At 38.0% G+C, this 21,951-nt stretch overlaps 1 protein-coding gene across 7 annotated transcripts in view; it reads left to right on the top strand.

The window, feature by feature from the left end:
• LOC120772521 (GTP-binding protein Di-Ras2-like) overlaps positions 1 to 21,951 on the top strand; it is a 94,552-nt gene that overhangs the window by 51,464 nt on the left and 21,137 nt on the right. For all 7 annotated transcript variants that reach the window (XM_040101183.1, XM_040101182.1, XM_040101181.1 and 4 more), the window contains one exon: positions 20,167 to 20,330. In XM_040101183.1, the coding sequence (XP_039957117.1) occupies positions 20,167 to 20,330 (164 nt within the window). The remainder of the gene's footprint in view (positions 1 to 20,166; positions 20,331 to 21,951) is intronic.

Genomic DNA, 21,951 nt, shown 5'->3' with positions numbered 1-21,951 from the left:
TCGAAGTTTACAGCGATGTTAACAAACTTATTTAGAATTTATTATTTATAAACCCTAAGGCCGTGGGTTTGACGTGAAGTAAACCAACCAAAACTTTTGGGCTGCCTGATTTCACATGAACTTCCTTGCTTTATTTTCTGTGGTCAAGGACATATGCTAATAAACCACAACTGATTGATAACGTTTAAGTGGGACCTCGCTGAATATAAAAACTGCGTGACAGAAAGGGGCATAATACACCTACTCAAAAATGTGAGATGAAGCAGGGTGAAAATATAAAGTAAAATCATACGCGAGCTCTAAGAATAATAACATCGACTTCCGTGTAATAAATATACGCCAGAGCACGCTAATTAAACAATTTATAGAATAATTTTATTTCATGAAAATTTAATTATTAACAAGGAAACCAATTCAATGTGACCAACCTAATCAAAGCGGGGAAAAGTGATGTCAATCGAAGTGAATGTGTGTGTTTGTGAAGATAAAACTAAAGGGTGTGTATTGGCATCTGTTGACAGTTAATCGGGTTTTCCGCGAGCATACATTTCTCGGTTGGTGGGTAACTCTGTCGCCGCCAGAAAAAGTTGCAATTGCGCTTGTGAAAACGATGCAATCAGTGCAAGGCATTGCAAACACAGCGCCAAACAAATTAATACAACGTAACGTAGTAATTATTATAGCAAATCGAAATAGCGGTTACCACTAAACGACACACCTTCCTCGCCATTCCACCACTCGCCGCTCTGTTCGTTCCTCTATCGGAGCACAACTCTTTTTCAAATGCCAGCGAACACGCAACAAACCAGCAGACCAAGTTAACAACGGAAAAGAAAAACAACAACAAAAACAAACAATTAAGCTTCAACTGTGACCGTTTAAATGTGGCAACAACAATGCGGTGGCGATGGGAAATAAAATTAAAATGCAAACAAAGTGGCGGGTGGCGGCCAAGAAATGAAACTGTGAGAGTAAGTTACAGACGCATACACTGAGCAAAAACGGGAAATGCGCGGTTGATGAAATCGGCGAAGCAAACAACCGCAAAAGACATTATTACAAGTTGTTGGTGTTGCAGTATTTGCAGCGCCACAGCTGGATTCCAATGGACGAAATGCACGCCAAATAGAAATTTACAAGATCAACAAAGAACCTTGTTTTATCCGCTTTCCTCTGTCGCGCTGCATTTATATTTTCACAACAAAGTTTGAATTTGAGGTTAGAGAGGATGAAAGTTAGTATTTGCTAGGCAATAAACATTTAAACCCCAAACAAATACAAATAGATGGTATTAAATTGTAACTTGCTTTTCATAGTTCCAGTTTCGTAAAAAACACATACTACTTTAATAAAAAGCCACTGTTTAAGCAAGCTTAATTTCAAGTTAAATGATCTAAATCAGTTTTCTTCTACTTAAAATATTCTCTGTTGACTGACGTAGCTACGGCCAACATGTGAAAGAGATAATCTTCAAGACATATGTGCCGAAGAATGTTCTTCCGAATGATAATAAACATTCTCCATTAAATTTGTAGTATGTGTGTTTTTTCTTTAAAAAAGTAGGGCACCTCGAAATGGATCATTCTTTACTTTCGCCATGGCTTTATTCGACCTTACAAACATTTTTTATACTCAGAAATCGGCAGGGTGGCATTGAGCGTCCAAACTTTAAAAAAGATTTTCCTTATTAGATTGGTGCAATCATTTTTGTTTTCATGAAAAGCGTGTAACCCATATGTCGGTTAATTTGTTTACAACGCGAAGAATTCGTCTCGCAAAACTTCTTCTTCTTATATAGCCGGGTTAGGAACATTGAGTCAGTCGTTCTTCCTTTTCGCTGTCCACCTGATCTTTCCAGCGGTGTGAAGGTATTTATATTCCTTTGCTTTCCCCGGCGAATACTGAATCGAGTACTCCCCGTGCTGGAGTGTCTTCATTCATTCGGACGACACGACCTAGCCAGCATAGCTGCTGACTCTTAATAGCTGAGCTATGTCAATGACGTCGTATATCTCGCAGAACTGATCGTTCTATGGACCGCGGTATTCGCCGTTGCCAATGCGCAAAGGACAATAAATATTTCGCAGAAATCCTTCTCGAAAACGCGTATCGCCGACTCATCAGATGATGTCATCGTCCATGCCTCTTGAATTTGCTCCTTGTTCGTCGAGAGATAACTTTAATTTTCAATTGCCTACTCAGTCCGAAACAGCACCTGTTGGCAAGAGTTATTCTGCGTTGGATTTCGAGGATGACGTTGTTGTTGATGTTAATGCTGGTTGCAAGATCGACGAAATTATCTACAACGACTGTTTGTTTGACGACAGGAGATATTTCGTCTTGCCTTAATTCACTTCCAGACCCATTTGCTTCGCTTCCTTATCCAGTCTGGAGAAATCAGAACCAACGGCGCGGATGTTGAGGCCAACGTCTCTATTTAGCTGCGCAACTCATATTATTTTCAACAGCAGTAAATTGAAGAAGTCGCATTATCGGGAGTCGTCTTGTCTGAAACCTCGTTTGGTATCGAACGGCTCGGAGAGGTCCTTCCCGACCCTGGCGGAGCTTTTGGTATTGCGCAACGTCAAACAGTCAATTCAGACATCGCGGCATAAAGGCAGCTCAAAATCTTTCACACAATACGCTCGATAGAACCTTAAACGCGATGTTGAGGAGGCTAATCCCACGGTAGTTGGCGCAGAATGTGGGGTCTCCTGTTTTGTGGATTCGGCAGAGCACACTTAAAGTCCAATCGTTAGGCATGTTTTCGTTCGACCATATTTTACAAAGAAGCTGATGCATGCACCTTATCAGTTCTCGCCGCCGTGTTTGCATAGCTCGGCCGGCAATCCATCGCCCCGCCGCTTTATTGTTCTTCAGGCGATTAATTGCTATTCGAACTTCTTCAAGGTCGGGCAATGGAATGTCTACTCCATCGTCATCGATGGGGTACTCGGGTTCACCAACTCTTGATATTATGCCTTCACTGCGATTTACCAGGCTGGAGAAGTGTTCCCTCCATATGTGTACCGATTACATTTACTTAACTTGATTAAGGTTATCAATCGAAATTTGATGAGAATAGCAATATTATATGTAGCAACTTAACAACTGAAGGAGCAGCACCGCGTTCATTCCTGAAACTTTTTGATCAAATGATGTAATATTTATGAGAACACATTCATATGCTTTTTCTTTCGAATTTTTTTTCTATCGCTTATAGTATGGCATGTCAATTGTAAAGTCTTCGGCTTACCATAGTTTATTCAACATAATTCCCTTCAAGATTTGTATAATGATCTTAGCGGCTCTCAACTTTTCAATACCATTGTAGTAGACCAGTTTGTACTTAGCTTCAAAATAGATTTCAGTTTTGGCTATCATTTCTTCATACTACGAAAGATTCATCCCAGAGAGCATTATTTGAAACCTGAGAACTGGAGATAGTCGCTGGGGGCTAGATGTGGTGAATACGGTGGATGCGGAATCCATTTGAAGCGTAATTCATAGATTTTTGATATCCTTTTCACTGACTCTTGACATGGTACTTTATCTGGGTAAAACAACACACTCTTTTTCTTCAAATGCGCTCATCTTGCGCCGATTTCGCCTCTCAAAAAGTGCAATACATGTGTTAGTCGCTGTAGATGGTTCATATTTTTTAAAGGTGGTCAAAAAAATTAATCCATGCACATTTCAGACTATAGATGTCATATCCTAGTCAGCCGACTGTTTCCAGTCCTCTTCGAATGGCTTACAATTGGCCTTCACCTTGGCTTTACAACGCTTGAGCATGTCCAAAAACTTTTCTGAATCATCAATTAGTCGCTGTTTTTGGTTAAAAATGAGCTCGCGAGGCATCCACTTTGCGCAGAGCTATCCCATACCCAATATTCGTAAATGATATGATGTAAACGTTCGGTTCATACCTTTACAGTGCTCGAATAACTTCACTTTATGGTCTTCCAAAATATTTTTGTGGACGTTTTTGATGTTTTTGTCGGTACCAATATATTTTGGGCGTCCATTGCGTTCACCGTTTTCAGTGCATATCTCACCATGTCTAAACTTAACATACCAATTCTTGATGGTGTATTTTTCTGGTGCGGAGTTCGGAAACTCGACTTTAAGTCAAGTTTTTGCTTCAACTCTAGTTTTTCCCCAAAAAGAAAGTATTTTCTAATTGATTTTTTCACAATAAAGAAAGCTGTTTCAATCAAAATTATATAATTCACAAACTAATGATCCAAAAGCTATCAAGTTTATACATACGCCTTTCGAAGGTTAGGGCTAACTAAAAATCATATGGATTTAAGTTTTATAGCACCATTTTTGTGTCAAGCCGGGACTTTTCGGTTGATCTATTGTTGCTTTAAATGACTGTATTATTCACCCTTCACTTGGAAAATCTCATTTTTATTAAAAGTGAATTTTATTTTTTTTTGACCTTAAATTGTGAGTGGCTTCCAACAAGCACGAACGCAAAATATCTAGGGCTTACAATTGATAAGATGCGTACATATAGAGATCACGTAATTATTTTAAAATAACCCAGCTCTAATTAAGGTTTACGCAGCTGCACTACATCTTAAGAGTTAAGATTCCACCTCCGTCTGAAGAACAAGCTACTCATGTATAAGGCAAGCTTTTCAATATAAAATTCTTCGCGCTCTAGTGGTATGCGTTTTGTATTGGAAATGAAGTCCTCCATCCAAACATAAAAATGGCTACTGTAAAGGAATCTATAGACAAATTTAGTGGTCGTTATCTCGCTCTATTGGAGAACTACGACAACTTTTTACTTACCATCGTATACGAGTATGCTCTAATAATAAAAAATAAAAATAAAATGGTTTATTTTCTGCTTAAATGGAGCACAATATTTTCAGCTCCATTGTCTAAATGCATACGTATGTGTAATGTGTCATGCAGATTGGTGAATTCAAAACCAAAGTTAAACGCCTACTAACTACAACAAAGGCTACAAAAATAGATCCTCACTTTCGAATCAAATTTGTAACAATCTCAGCACACATACATTGACAACGGTGCACATCTGAATGTAACAGATAACACAAAATCAAATGTAAAAAAGCCAATTCTAGGAATCTTTGTGCGTCACCATGCACACATGTTTCGGCACAGCAGCTATGTGGGCTGCCGCTGACTGACTAACTGACTACTTGGCTTACAGAAGATTGTGAAGATAGCGCTACTACCTATTTCCACCCAGCACCTTCCATGCTTACATGTGTGTAGGTATTTTCACATGGATCATGTGTGCTCACGCACTTGTTGCCTACCGTTGTCAGCGCTGACTCCTCCAGCAGCCGCCTTTGTGTAATTTTGCATTTGTTCCGGTATTTTTTGTATATTTTATTTCTCTTTTCATGCCATTGACAGTGACAAATTTTGCATGACAGCGTGTGAGCGACACTTTTAGCCACAATTAACACACTATCACATGATATATATATATACTATATATGTGATATGCTTTTCCACAGATTTGGTAATAAAACACATTTTTTCGTCGTTTTCTTCGATTTTAATATTACATTATGTAAATGTTTTAAGTTTTTTGAGTTCTGAAAGAGTTGCGCGTTGTTTCAAGGTATTTTTTTGAGGCTCAAAGGCTTTAAATTTAAACATTTGTTTAAAAGTAATGCGAACAAGGTGATGTGCAATGAGTGGATAGGTTCGGATAAAATATTTGGTATATAGCGTTTATATAACACCAATATCTTAATAATGAAATTGTTGCAGTAACTTATCAAAAATATCTTAAATTAAATATATCTTACTTCATTCAGTAAGAAAATTTATCTTGCTAACTGAACAATCGCTCTAGATTTGATGCTATATTAATATATTATATATAAACTACCATATAGGAGTGTAGCAGGCTCCTGAGTTGGCAGTTCTTGCTGTAAACAAGTTCTGGTAGAGTCTTCTTCGACATAAAAGTCTTAGTGTAAAAGGGTAGTGAAAAGACAGCCCGAAAGGTTGACGTAGCACCCAACAGAGTGGCGTACTTTCCCCACTGTTTTGTATCTTGGTGGTTAACGAAATTAAAGAACTCGGGAAGCGAGGTTGGTGTCAGCCCGCGCTGACGACGTTATCCTTATGGTTAAAGGAAAGTTTTTAACTGTCGTCTAGAAATTAACTAAAAAGTACCTCAGCGTGGTATCCAGCTGGGCAAATAGAAGCGGCTTAGCCATCAATCTAACACTCGCTAAGAAACCTGAACATTTACAAAAAGCGGCTCTCATCTACATCTGCGGTGTACTGCCAACTACACAAAAAGTGGCACTTAAGGCTATTCTATACATATCATCGGTGGATACTGCTGGCGGGTGCATAGCAATGAAGGTCGCTCTAAGAAACAGATAAGATGAGTTCCTGAAAAACCACACCACTGTGTAATAGAGGCTACTCTTGATGGCTGTTTCTCCACTCACATACCAACGACAGAGAGAAGTCGCTGCCAGATTTTTCGCTGTTGGGTCGAAGCCAGCAAACGGACTACTGTAGTATTTTTCAGGCAAAAGTGCCCGCTGTTAAAGTAAACTGTGCACTCAATGTTACGTTAGTCAAATAGTGTCAAACCTTACTAGATATAACATCAAACGACTTCGTTATCAGACTCGTTTGTGTACCTAGTTTAGATTGGATAAGTAAATGAGGTTTGCAGCTCGATCTAGGATCTATTGTGCCCTATCCCAAGTCATAACATCTCAACTAACCCCAGAAAATTGATAAATTCCAATAGACTACTAGGTGCTATTGAGGCAATGTGATTCCTATTTGGAAATATAGATCCAAGTTCCTTTACTCTACTTATATAGACTGCTGTGCAGTCAATTAGCAGGTGTTTTGTGTTTCAAATCCCAAGTCGCAGAACCGACAATTCGCATAAGAAGTTAGACCCATGTTAAATAACGGTTTCCTGAGCTTACAATGGCCAGTGTCGAAGGCGACCAGTAGAATGAGTTTTTCCCTTGGGAGGTTGATAATATATTTCAACCCTTTAAGGTTGAAATGACTCATTAACAACCTGGCACTGCACATGTTTAGGATTTGTTGCCAAATATTCTCCCTACCCATTGCTTTTTCATTGTGGAGCAGCTCATCAACCGAAATGAATTGTTATAGTTCTACTTTGTTGGTGGAATTATATAGCTAGAGCCCTTCTTACACTGGAATGGTAACGAGTTAGATCCCCGTTGTCAGCTTGCGTTCTTGCACTGACCTCGTGTACGGTTAGCAGGCGTTGGTTGATGACTAGCCTCTGCGCGACTGCAAAATCTTTCTGTCCTAGATTAGATCTTCGAAAATTAACCGATCTTGGTTTTTGCACAGTTGATCTTGACATAACCTTAAGAGTTCTTACTGGACATTGTTCAAAAGACATTCATTCGTTGGGACACAAACCGTCAAAGTTATTTTGAAGAAAGTGAATTGAAAACACTCTTTCTACACAGACACACCTTTTCCTCTTTCACAACAGACATATCTTGTCAAAAACCTAAACTCATTCATCCATTAATTCTGGTTAACCCCACATTTTGCTCAAAATCTGATACGACATTTTTAAAAATCTGCGAAATTTATGACCCGGTTATCATGGTCTTCACTTAGCAGCACTTTTGTAGGCGCGTTTCACTTCGAACTTGAACTCTGTTAGTCACATAAACAAATCACCTCTCCCGGTGATCTGCGCCAGTATCTATATATATGCGTTTCTTTATTCACGGTTATAATGGTCGCTGGTATTGCAGACCACAGGTAAAAAGAAACGACTTTGGAGTGCGAATAATAAAAATTGCAAGCACAACAATAACGGTAAATTGCAATATGCTGGCAGCTCCCGCCGGGACTTGAGGCCAGCATGTTATGCATATGTTTCATATGTATGAGTGGTTTGTACATATACTATATAGTACATATGTACTATGTATGTAAGTGCTCTTAGTAAACGATTATCCGCTAGCCGCTGACCACAGAGTTGTATGCAGCTTGATTGCATTTACCATTTATTATACATAACACGAACATATATAAGTGCATGTTTCCTTGTGCTTCAATTTAAAGGGTGCATCGATTTGAATGTTAACAGATTTTTTGTTTTGAAAAACTTTACAAAAGACTCTCCTGATCATATAATTAATTTCCTACGTTGTACTTATCACATCTTGCTTGTTATCGAAGCGGAAGGCTAGAGATCTGAAGTTCTGGCGATGGTCACCTTTCAGCTTGACTTTTGAAGTCGAATTCTGAGTTAATCTGAGCATTGCTATCAGCAACTTTTTTGTTTATGTTAGAACTGCCAAAGCTTTTATGCTCTATTTTGGTGTCGCAATATATCGCAGATCTTATTCAAGAATTTCTATTTATAACCAGCAAATCACCATTATAAGCATAATTAAATTAATGAGCCTATATGAAGTTGGACTACCGAGACCTTTTCGTCTAAGCACTTTCTAAAACAGAATTCGACTATCCAGAGACCAGAGACTAATTAATAGTAACTAACCCAAGCAACAGGTTTCCTAGTCTCCTTAGCCTTGAGGACTATGAATGTTACTTTGTTGATAAAAACCCGAAAATATTTCTTAACAGCTTCAGTTATTCCACAAGTATTCGAAAACTCTAGTGTTGTGATTTTGTAATTACTTCAACAGTTTATGATTAGAACACAACTGTACTCCCTTCTATTTTGAAACTTGGCCTCAATGAAAATTTACTACAAGAACTAAAATAATTATACACGCTAGTAATAGGCTTTTTTCGCTTATCTTGTAGCCTACATAACACAATATATATCTGCTGTCTATATCTGCTGTCCATAATAGACTGACAGGGAGAGCAGACGATAGTCTCTTACACGTCGTTCTCAATTTTGCGAAAAGATCTTAGCCCACATCCTTAGAAGATCAAATTGACACAAGAACTGAAGCGTGAGGCTCATTTCTATGCGTCATTTGTAAGGCAGCAATCCATACGTACTCCATGAGTCACTGCATCCCGAAAAAAATACGGTTTTGTGCGGTTTATGGGCGTCATTGGGCTTCTTCCATGGTGATCAAGACCGCCACGTTACTGTGAATGGGAATCGCTAGCGCTCAATGATAACCGAAGATTTTTGGCCCGGATTGGATGATACGGACTTGGATAATATGTGGTTCTAACAGGACGGCGCCTAAGGTAATACAACTAACGTCACAACCGATTTTTTGAAAGCCAAGTTTGGTGAACATGTTGTCTCACGAAATGGCACAGACAATTTTTTTAACCTCTGTAGCGCTTTTGTTGAAAATCCCATTACCTTTGAAGCCCTCGTAAGGAAGATTTTTTTGACATCTGGTTTTCAAAAAGAATTAAAATACATATAGTTGAATATTATGGCCAAAAATTGAACTCTATCATAAAAAAGAGTTTGCCGTTAAGTTTTAAAGTAAATCGGGTGACTGAATTTCACCTGCGACGACCATTGTTTGACCACTTTTTGCAGCAATTGGGGCCGTTTCTCAGCCATATCTGCGTAGACAAGTTTCCTTCAATAAATTGATTGTTTTGTTGCCTTTAGAGCATATAGCGCCATCTTGATGGTTCCAAATGTCACACATACACATGCTTCAACTCAGACAACAAAAAAGTTATTAGTAATTGCTCTGCAGTGTTCCTCATTGAATGTAACATTATGGCTGGCTTCATATTTGAAGAAAGGAATGATTCCCTCTAACCATAGAGCACACCAAATAGTGACTTTTTGAAAATGGAACGACGTCTCAACAATCACTTGTGGATTATGATCACTCCAAACCATACAGCTTGTCAACCAAAATTCTTATACAAAATCTTACACAATGTGGATGGACTCATTCGAGTCTTTTTGTCCAACTGGGTAAACGTGGAGCGAAACAGGCCATGGTTGCTCGTATTATCGACCTTCTTTGGCGATTATGCTCACTGAAGCGGTGATAGTACTGAATGTGCTTGAAGCCTTTTCAAGTTTCAGGAGCTTTTGAAAAGATGGCAGCTATTGCACCTGAACAAAAAAAAATATTTCGTAATGATTCTCGTTTTTAACGAGAAATTAGTTAGTTAAAGAACAGAATGTAACACCCTGTATGAGTTTGGTTTTTAAAGCGATTTTGTCATGTTACAGGTAACACGTGGGTCAAGAGCAACGACACGCATATTTTCCAAATAGCTCATACAAATTTGCACATAAAGGTAAGTAGTTACATGTTGCACCAATGCAATCTGCCACAAAGCAAATCAAGTTTTTAATCCTCAACTCTCCACGGTGCCGAGCCGTCATGGAAGTTAATGGCGCGGCGGTTATACCGACATAACGGTGTGCATGCGGCAAATTTGCAATATATTTTCGGCACAAATTGCCGCTTACAAACGATCGCTTTGCGTGCAGCAAGCAAAGAATGTGTCCTTGCTTATTTTCATATACATATATATTTATGTGTGTGTAGGTGAGTGAGTGTTTTTGCGGTTACTTGACAGCGGCGGCGATGGCGCGACCCGCACAGCTTTCAACTGTAAAATGGCCGTTATCATGTTACGCAAATAAATAAAAGTCCGCATGCAGACAATGGTGTAACGGCATAAAGCGCAGACAGTGGCAAATACGGATGCACACACACTCACTTTTTTTCAATTGGGTTACAATCCCAGTGTTGCCACCAATTGGCGACGTTGCATGTGCATTGTTGCATGCGCCACTCGCTATGCTATTTGACCGTCATATACCGGCCGCAACTTTTAATCTGCATTGTTGTTGTCGCATTTCGGGTTTTGTTGTCCTTACATCGACCAGCTTGTGGGCTTTCTGTAAAACCAGATAACGGTACTAACATAATTTGTAAATTTCGTTCCACTCGCTACTCCTCTCATCTTATCTTTTTCTTAAAACCAATAGTCTTGAGTTCGCTGACTGTACGCTCAAGAAGAGTGAATCGAGTGTCTACATGTTTAAACTGGTTTGCTAGAAACTTAAGTGTAGCTTATTAGAACTGGTACTACAGTCTCTATGATCTTAAGGTATTTCCCTGGCTTTGAGTCTTGCAAGTTGCAAGAGTATAAAATGTTCGGTTGCATTCGATCTTAGCTCTTTCTTATTTGCTTTTTTTTTAAGATATTTTTTGCAGTTTTTCCAACTTTCTACAGTTGGAATCAACAGTTACAGTAAAAACTCTAGAAAACATATGTAAAAAAAATTGTTCTAAAGAAAAATATATAGAAGTTTACATTCATGTGTCTCTGTAAGCTAAACAATAAAATATTCATATGAAATGTAAAAGCGTAATAGCATTGACAGACGGCAGCGTTAAACCAGATTAATTGCATTTTTCGGGATTAATTCAGGAGTTACCACAGCTAACTCCGTTGCTGAATCCAAAAATAACTCTCACAATTTTAGGGAGTTTGTGAGATTTTCGTTGGCAACATTGTTAAAAATGGCCAATTTTCATCTATTGTGAATGAAATACAAGCAACCCCTGACAGCTGTTTATCAAATTCTCAATATAATATCAATAAAACTTCTATGTTATGATGCAGTTTTAAAAATAATGTGTTGATATGTTTTTGTAATAAAAAATGGTTTGGTAAAAATTGGTCGGCTAACAACCGTAATGTTTATCTTCTATCAATTTCCATTGAAAATATTATAAAAAGGACAATGAGCTGTTTATGAGAGTTTCAAACTCGCTAGCTGCCGTCTGTCACCTACAAATTTGGATCTGATTAAGTGCGCAGTTAATCCGGATTAACGCTGCCGTCTGTCAAGGCTATAACACAAAAATTATTAAACTTTAATTATGGCTCCTATCCACCAGCAGTACTGAGCGAGAATGCGCTCGCTTTTCGGCTAAATAAAATTTCGCGCGAGTGAGAGTGTTTTGGAAGCTTCCAAAATTGTCAATTCAATTAAAATTTTGACTCTACTCCATCTTTGCACACGTTGTATTTATACCGGTTACTTTTTCGTGCACAACAATCGTTTTACGTTTGCTTCCTTGTTTTTGTTGTCTTTTTTGTTGTAAGTTCTCGTTTTTTAATTGAAGCTGTGGCTTTGTATTTTTAACATGTCAGCAACAATGTGTCAGCTGGGATGCTACAATTATCAGCGTTGCAACACCGAAAAGCATGCTTCGCCAGGCAATGTGCAAGTGCGAAACAAAGCGACAGAATGCATCTGCTGTTGTTGGAGGTTTTGTATAATGAAAAGCGATTTTTTCTATCTACCAGCTATTACAAGCGTTAAAGTCATTCTTTTGTTTAATAGAAAAATTCCATAGTTGTTTTTGCATCAACGAAATGGTTTACTTTGTTGCTTTCAATGTCTTATGTATTTATTCTCTTGCAAATAAGTTGGGTGAAAAATCAATTCATATTTATTTTTCATAAGCGTAATAATAATCTGCGTAGATATAATTTTTCTTTATAATTTTAAGTTTGAATTAAATTTTATAAAGGCTTTACTCACCTTTTACAAACCCTTTTTATAACCTTCCGCAGAAATCACACTTACATTGTGACGAAAGTACCCGGAAATTGTAAATAAAACGCAAAATATTTAATTATTCATGAATATTTAATTTGTCGCCTTCAAAGTAACCAACACCCGATGTTATAAATTTTGGCCTTCAGCTTCTTCAGTAAGTTTTGCGTTTTGACATTATTTTCGGTCACTCGATCACTCGTAGCTCAATGCGATGGTGCATTACAATTGTGTAAAATCCATGTATTATTCTTCCACAATTCCCGACATTTGCGACGGATGTTCTCAGGCAAACGCCTCAAAGGGGCCAAATAGAACTTATGCACCAAACCACGAATAACGAAAAAACAAGGAGCATTACGTTGATTTTTGAGAGGTTTTGGCATGTTTTTTTTTATTTCTGCTAATTTTTTCTTCCCCATTCTGATAAATGTTGACTTGTTTCCATGTCGAACTCATAAACCCATGAGTCATCGGCAGTTATAATGCTCTCCATTAATGTGGAATCGGAATTCGCACAATCAAGCATGTCTAAAGAGACCTGTTTGCGGTGCTCATTTTGGAAAACATTCAGCTTTATCGGGACGAGTCGAGCAATAAAGCGTTTCATACGCAAAATATTTATCAAAATCATTCGAATGGACTCGAAAAAGATGTCGAACTCTCTTGCAATTTTCTTGATGATTTTCAAACACCATATTTTTCACTTTTATAATACATTTTTTTAAATATCATTTACACGTGCAATTTAGTTACAATTTCCGAGTGTTTACAAGCAACTGGTATTAATGCTATAGTTTTGCCTAATCAATTTAGACGAAAAAATAACGTTTATATCAATTAAGACTCAGATATAGAATAGAGACACTCAAAATTAGGGTTAATATACATAAGTAACAATATACTCAAAGCTATTAAATTTATGAACTTGATTAAGAAATATTTTAAAAACGTTCGCAAACTTTCTCTAATAACACATACTCATCCTAAGCGAATGTGTGGGCCGTCAGTATATCGGTCACTGAGCTTGAATGCGGATTCCAGCCATTTTTTTTTTTCATTAATTTAACAACATAACTTTGTTTGAGTGGAAAAGTAATGAATCGAAGACGACTAGTTTTGAAAAGCTTTCACTTAATCTATAGCCGTCCAAAATATTTTATCCAGACGATCTGAAGAAATATATCTGAATCTTTTAGAGGGCATTTATTGAAAGGCTCTACAGTATTGCAAACAATGAACAAACATTACTGAATCAAGAATTAGATAGATAGATTCATCGGTCTTGTTGGGAACGGCACCTACCATTCGAAGAATCGATGGTTTAATGCAGCCCAAGCCGCTTCCAACAGACTATTGGGATTTGGAATTGTTTGTCGAGGTACGAAAAACAAATTATCAGCAACGAACCCAATAATCACCTGAAATTTATTGAATTTTAAATGACTAACACTTCAGTCCACGCAGCTCGCAGTCTACTCACAGTTGAATACTCACCTAAGTTCTGCTGCGAAAATATGTCCAGTCTGTCTGGCACAAATATTTACCGTAAACATCAGGCCAATTGATTATCTGTGTGCCAAAGCATAAGGTACTCGTACACCTAACTCTTTTCTATTCCATACATATTCAACACTGCTTCATTGCACGCTTCGCCGAGCTTTTGCTGCAAACGAACGCAGGGGAGAAGAAATAAAAAATTGATGGTCATTTAAAGTTTCTCAACCAGTTGGACAGCTGTTGAATGCTGTGCAAGTAGACAACACATCCATCGAGACACTATGTATGTAGCGCATTTGCAAGCATTTTATAAACTTCTTGTTGTTGATGGAAATTGCTGCAAAGCCACAATTGGCGTGTCAGGTCAGCAACAGCGACAAGCGCTTGCAGTCCAAACGAAAGTTTCAAAGTCCACTCCTACATCGATCAGCGCAACAACCAACGCCGGCAACATAGCGGCAACTTTGTGGCAACAACTTTACGACGCCACGCTGAATGGACTTACCGCGGCCGCTACAACTCGTCGTTGGAGAAGATTGGCGTTGTTAGTAACTTTGTACGTTTGGTGTATAGTTGGTAGGAATTTAATGCCATCAACAAACTGACAACTGACTTGTTTTCAAACAAGTCGATTGAAAAGTCCCCGGCCTTTCATAGTAAACATATTTATTTTGGCGAAATGTGTTTTGTTTTTATTCAACATAGTTCCCTTCAAGGGTGGTACACAGATTAAAATGACTTTCCAACTTTTCGAAACCACTTGTAGTACGATTTGTGAACTGTTTCAAAGTAAACCTCAGTTTCGGCGATCATCTCTTCATTCGACGAAAATTTTTTAAGAGTGAGCATTCTTCTGAGATCTGAGAAGAGAAAGTAGTCGCTAGGGGCCAGATCTGAAGAATACGGTGAATCCGGAAGCAATTCGGAACCCAATTCATGGATTTTTGCAATCGGTTTCACTGACTTATGGCATTGTCTTGATGAAACAGTACTATTTTTTTGAACTGCAGACATCTTGCGGCGATTTTGCCCTCCCAAGTGTCCAATAACGTTATCTGATAGTCTTTGTTTATGGTACTTCTGTTTCAAGGTAATCAAAAAAATTATAACTTACACATTGTGGAATACAGACGCCATAAATTTGCCAGTCGACTGTTGCGTTTTTTCACGCTTTGGAGCGGGTTCGTTGTTGTGCAGTCCACTCGCATGACTGTTGTTGGACTGCGAAGTGTAATAATGGAGCCAAATTCTCAGGTTTATTACGCTTGAACATTTCCAAATACAGTTCCCAATCACAAACTTGTCGTTGTTTTTGCTCAAAAGTTATGTCGCGCGGTACTCAATTTGCTCTCTCAAACACAAATACTAATGAATGATGTGATGTACTATACACATTCAGTTGATACCTTCAGAGTGCCTGCTATCTCGAACATTTTCAATTTTCGGTCACACAAAATTATTTTGTGGACTTTTTTGATGTTTTCGTCGATAACAACATTTATTGAGCGCCCATTGCGTTCACCGTCTTCAGTGCTCATTTCACCGCCACTAAACCATACGCGATTGATACCAATTCTTTATGGCTTAGAGCAGTGTCCAGAAACTCGTCAACAAGACATGTGTTTGCTTAAACGGTACTTTCCCCTTTAATAAGCAATAAATACTTTATCAACACGCGAAAATATTTTTTATTCAGTTTTTTTTCACAATAATAAAAGTTGCTTATTGCGAAGTGGTATAATTACAAACTTATTTTCCGACAGCTGTCAAATTTATGCATGCATCGTTTGAATGTTAGGGCCAATTAAAAATCATATGAATTTAACCCTAGTAGTGCCATCTATGTTTCAGACCGGGGACTTTTCAACTGTACTGTAATCTAATTATTTCTTTGCATATGTATACGTGTGTGTAGTTCGGTCGACGGTACACTTAAAATTTTCGAAAAATAAAATTTTGCCCACTTTTTCAGTGCAGAGCGAACATTTTCAATGAAAAATAAAATGCATGTCCAGTCCACGTCAAATGAACGAGTTATCAAATTTTCAAATGCTAATTACATATTGCCCGCTGGTGAAACTTTAGAGCTCGGCAAACGGTTAAATATTCAAATTTTCGGCCTTGTTTCGGGGAAAATTTTCGAATACATTGCTCTCTAACGAAATCTTTTCACTCAAAGCGACCAAAAAGGCTCCAACCAAATGTCGCCGATATCACGAACTGCAATTTCAGGCATAATATGAACCGATGATTCCAACCAAACTGATGTTTTTTCTGGATAAATCATCTTCTTTGGCTTAATTTTTCCCGAAGGTGTAAATACAAATTATCATATATAAGTATATTTGTCTGTATGTTATTGACAGTATTTGTGCACTGACTTTGTATACGCAGCAGTTTAAAGTCGGCAACTCCCTCATTGCCCCGTCAATCAACTCAATGACGGCTTTTTTATTAAATACACATGTGTATGTGTGCTTACGGGTGCCTCTGTTTAATGCCTACCCATTTCGGTGTTATTCACTGTCTGAAGTAGAACATTAAGCAGTCACTTAAGTGCTTAAATCATTTTCAATGATTGCGTCGACATTCTGCGGCATACGTACATACACGCAAGTGCGAGAGAGCATTGGCAAGTGGCGAAAATAAAACTTAGCAGCACTGAGTGGCAAAACTTAGCAGCACTGATTTGTATGCGTACTCGTATGTGGATACTTCGAAGTATTACGCCTAGTGGCACGCAGCAGTGTGTGAAATAAGTACCTAACTTATTCTTCTTCTTCTTTACTGGCGTAGACACCGCTTACGCGATTATAGCCGAGTTAACAACAGCGCGCCAGTCGTTTCTTCTTTTCGCAACGTGGCGCCAATTGGAAATGCCAAGCGAAGCCAGGTCCTTCTCCACCTGGTCTTTTCAACGGAGTGGAGGTCTTTCTCTTTCTCAGCTTTTCCCGGCGGGTGTTGCGTCGAATAACCCGTCAACAGTGACGTGAGAGCCAAGTCGCGAGTGCGACGACTGTTTGTTTGATGACAGGAGATATTTCGGCTTTCCTTTGTTTACTACAAGACCCATCTACGCCGCTTTCTTATACAGTTTGGAGAAAGCAGAACTAACGGCACGGGTATTGAGGTCAATGATATCAATATCATCAGCATACACCTGCAGCTGTTCACTCTTTTAAAGGGTTCTACTTTCTCAATTAAGGTCTGCAGCTCAAATTATTTTCACCAGCTGCAGGTTGAAGAAGTTGCACGGTAGGGAGTCGCCTTGTCTGAAATCTTGTTTGGTATCGAACGGCTCGGAGAGGTCCTTCCTGATTCTGATGGAGTTTTTTTGTATTGCTCAACATCAGTTTACAAAGCCGTATTCCCTGTCAAGAGAGTATCGAAAATTTGTCAATCATCTTCCAAATTTATTTTATCGTCTTCAAAGTAAAATCCATTTGAAGCGATGCACATGTGCCAACGCAAAACATTTTTTATAGGCACTCTCCGGGTTGGACTTCGGCTCTCGCGTCGAATTTGTTTTTATGTCTTTAATTAACTCAAAACGGTTTCTCCGGAGCGGTTCTTTGAGTTACAAGAATGGCCAAAAGTCACATAAAGCAAAATCAGGTGAATGCAGTGCTGGCTCAATAATATTTATTGAGTGTTTCGCCAAAATTTAACACAAATACGTTAAAAAATTTTGTAAAATTCGACAAACACCACTTAGGTGGACTGACATAAACAACTGCTTTTACATATCGCGCTAATTTTTGTCATCATAATTAAAGACAGTTGAAGAAACCTAGGAATAAAAATGTATCTGTCTTCCATATAAGCGGGAGAAGAGAGGGGGAAATGGAGAATTCCCGATACTTTCTTGACAGGCGTAAATGGCTCCAAAATAGGTAAAGATTGAGCTGTTTAAACATATGTGGATGCGCTGCATTGGAAATACTATAAACATAATCTCAAAATGTACTAACGCCAGATTACAGTACTTTATTTTTATTATTAAAAATTCAATTTAAATGCATGCTATTCGAGATATATTTACAATTGCTCAGCTGCTAAGCTAGTTTCTCACGCGAATATCAGCAAAAAAAATTGCAAAAATCGCGTGTGGGATAAAACCAATTTAAAAGGCATTCCGCAACATGCCATAAAGCGGAGGTGCTACGAAAAAAATATAATAATAGCAACAAAAGCAAATAGTAAACAACTCACTTTAAATCCTTAAAACTAACATATGCCGCAACTGGTTGGCAAGAGATAAACAAAGTTCGTACAAGCTAAACTTTTGCCTCTATATATTCATATAAACTTATAGTGCTATGGCGCAATGACGCAAAGACAGCGGGATTAACAACAAACACCATAGTTGTCACTGAATGCATGAGTGATTGCATAAGCGGTGCTGCTTCGTTTCAGTTTTGTTCATTTCCGCTGGCCTGCTTTTAGGCGCACCAAATAGTAATCGCCATTTTCGATTGGCGTTTGTGTATGTGTGCTTGGTTGCATAAATTGTAGATATATATTCAGAGTTATAGCTATTAGTATTTTTAGTCAGACAATGCAAGGCCATTAGAAATAAAAGAACTTGCAGAATTAATACGATAAGTTAACGAACTTTTGTGTAAAAAATATTTTTGGCAAACCGTGTCTTAATTTGTTTACTTCTAAAACATACTTTACAACTTCTGGGTCTTTCAAGGTTTTCAAACATACAAATCTTTATCAGTGATTTTAATTTATTTAGAGTGGCGTCCCACACCATAAAGAATTTGCTGCGCACGAAGGAGAGATTAGGAAGAGAACGGCACTGGCAGCAGCAGTAAGAACGAGCCAAACGCCAAGTTACTATTAAGAGGTTGTAACCTAGAAAAGTTTAGATATATGATCAACCCCTCCCGAGACAAATTCCGTATCCTTGTCGCGCTCTATACTGTGCACTACAGGTTCAAAAAACACTTTTCCAACATGGGTAAAGTCTCTTGCTTCTGAAATTACTCTGAGTGCTTGACCTTTGTGACCATATGTGATATAGGAGAGGGCACAATAGACAATAGGTTACAGTGCAAAAACACAATTATTTTCTATCTGTCAACCTTTAGTAGAGATTGTGGGCATCACAGATCTAAAAGATCCCGTAGATCAATAACATATTATAGTTTCACAAAGCTCAGTCTAGCAACAAATACGTAATGCCTCTGGTTCACTTTAAACTCATTATTATATTAGTCGATACCTAATAATTCGAGTTTCAATTACACATACATACATTGAATAAGTGGAAGTCGGAGCAACGTCAAGCTCTTGTGAATAGCATCTTGTGGATAGCAAAATAAATCCCAAGCCATAAGAACACGGAGGAATTGGCTATCCACACAAAGGAAAATTAACATCCTAGAAGAGATCCAGGATCCCACAATATATAAGAGTATGTTCTTAATGTGTGCGAGACTTACATAACTTCATTTTAGATGTATAGTTATTATCGATTAATCATTGAGTTTATATTTTTGACAATTAGCTAATTAAAATACTTTTTTACACCTTGTTTACGGTATATTAAGTTTATCACAAAGTTTGCAATACCCAGAAAGAAACGTTGAAGACCGCATAAAATATAAATATAAATCATCATAAAGACGATCTGAGTCGATTTTAAATTTTGCACACTTTGTTTTCTTCCCACAAAGCTGCTCTTTGATTGGGCCTGCAGATATCGGGCCACTATAGAACATAGCTGCCATAGAAACTAAACGATTGGAAACAGGTCTTTGTATGACGAAACTTCTTTCATTTGATGAGATATTTTCAAAAAATTTGGGACAGATAACTTGCTGAGACATAGGCGCAATCTCCTTAGAAATTATTTATATCGGCTGTCTGTAGCATATAGCTGGCATACAAAGTGAACGATCAAAATTAAGTTCTCGTATGGAATCTCTTGTATTTGTGAGGGATATTGTAGCTTCGGTGCAACCGAAGTTAACATTTTTTCTTGTTATAAACATTTTTATTCCGATAATCATCCTATTTTTACTTCGTTTGCTTAATACTACAATCAACTTTTTTGCTTTTAATATTCTAACTACGATTTTCCCCTTTGAAACACCATTTTTAATCAGCTACATTTTTTTTCTCACTTGCAGAGCGAAAGTGTTGGAGTGCTCCGCCAAGGAGGATCAAAACGTGACTGACCTCTTCAAAACGTTGCTGTCACTATCGCGATTTCTGCCCGTCGGGAGCAATAATGACGGCACAAGTGGACTCAAACGACGCTCTTCGGCATATGTTAGCGCATCGTCAAGTAGAAGTAAGTACTCTGACTCATAGCCAAATTTACACAGCACAAGCCAACTAAGCGTGCTTAGCAAAGCCAGTCGGAGCACCACAAAAAGAGATAGTGGTGGTAATGGAAAAAGAAGAATGCTGCAAAAGACACAAGATGAAAATTAAGCGCAAATTACTAAACAGAAACTCAATTGCATATGGCACGCATTCGTCGCTTGCTCGGCGACTTAGACGGCCTCAATGGCACCGTTGTGTGTGAGTACGGCGAACTAGTAGCAACAAGCAACCACTTAATTGCAACCGTTCTTTAAGCAAATTATGCTTCCTTTTAAGCTGAGCGCGACTTACAACAATGCTCTCTGTGTGGCGAAATGTAGGCGGTTTCGTACCTTCTTCTGCCTTATGCCGTAGTATCTTCCAATTGCTTATTTTTTATTATTTTACTTTTGCTGCAACGACGTTGCTTTAACATTAATTCCGTTCGCATGCCACTCAAATAGTTTTCCTTGTTGTCAGTTTGGCCGTTCGGAAAGAATTTGAAGAGCACCACCACTCTATAATCAAGGAAAACTGTCAACATTGATTTGATTTTTAACCTGCTTTGACGTCGTTTTTCGGGTTTGGCTAACCTTTGCCACGATATTCGTCCGATTGATCGTCTGATTCTGCTTCGTATGCACAACTCAAAGACTCCTCATCAGTACTTGACAGACGTTAACGCGATGCTGTTTAAAAAAAAAAAAAGTAGTGGTTTTGGAAACAGTCGTTTTTACTTTTCTTAGGCTGAAATGATCTTTCAACATAGTTTTCTCTGATCATTTCGATATTCCATATATGCCAGTAAGATCTGTGACTGTTAAGCGTCATTTCTCTAACGCGAATTCTTTTATTTTATTGAACTTCCTTATGGAATAATTTCATTAAAATCGCGGAATGTGCTTTATACACTTCGGAAGAGTAAGCGTATACTAAACACTAATGATTATTTTGATGTGACATTTGGCACAGATGTCACTGACACTCATACCAACATAGAAAAAACTATTTCGACGAATGGGTTTTCGCGCGAAGTTTAAATTAAAAAGTCTTACTATTATTTGGCCTTACGTACGAGGATTTTATTTGTATTGCATTCCTATTTAAGCATAGACTTTCAGTCGCCACATCTGTTATTCCGTTATGTTAACATTACATAACTTTGAAAGCAAGACCTTTATATTTAAAATATTTTTTGTGGGACTTTCAATAACACACCTCCTCTTCAACAAATTTTTTATCGTTCTCAATACTTTTTTCTGCCGTTATATTATACATAACATATAATGCTTCCACAATTCGGAAATTGTTGGTGTATATTTTGGTTTCCAAATTATCTTGATTAAAGATTAAATTCCTGCGATAGTAAAATTTTTTAGAGAGTCAAAGCCACCTCCTTTTGACATCGCACGCCCAAGAATTTGCTTTTACAAAAATTGACTAAAGATGCCCGTACTTATTGAATTCAATAAAGTTCATGGTCTTTTTAAGCATTATCTTTTTCTCTTTGATAATTGGTCCATAATTTTAGCACGTGTTAATCACGCTCTCCTGAGTACCATCGATTCATACGAGTATTATCATTATGCGCAACTACGTTCTCGCTT

The sequence above is a fragment of the Bactrocera tryoni genome, chromosome 3 (assembly GCF_016617805.1).
Source record: "Bactrocera tryoni isolate S06 chromosome 3, CSIRO_BtryS06_freeze2, whole genome shotgun sequence".
Taxonomy (NCBI): Eukaryota; Metazoa; Arthropoda; class Insecta; order Diptera; family Tephritidae; genus Bactrocera; species Bactrocera tryoni.
The sequence above is the reverse complement of the archived record's forward strand: the minus strand, read 5'-3'. Positions and strand labels throughout refer to the sequence as shown.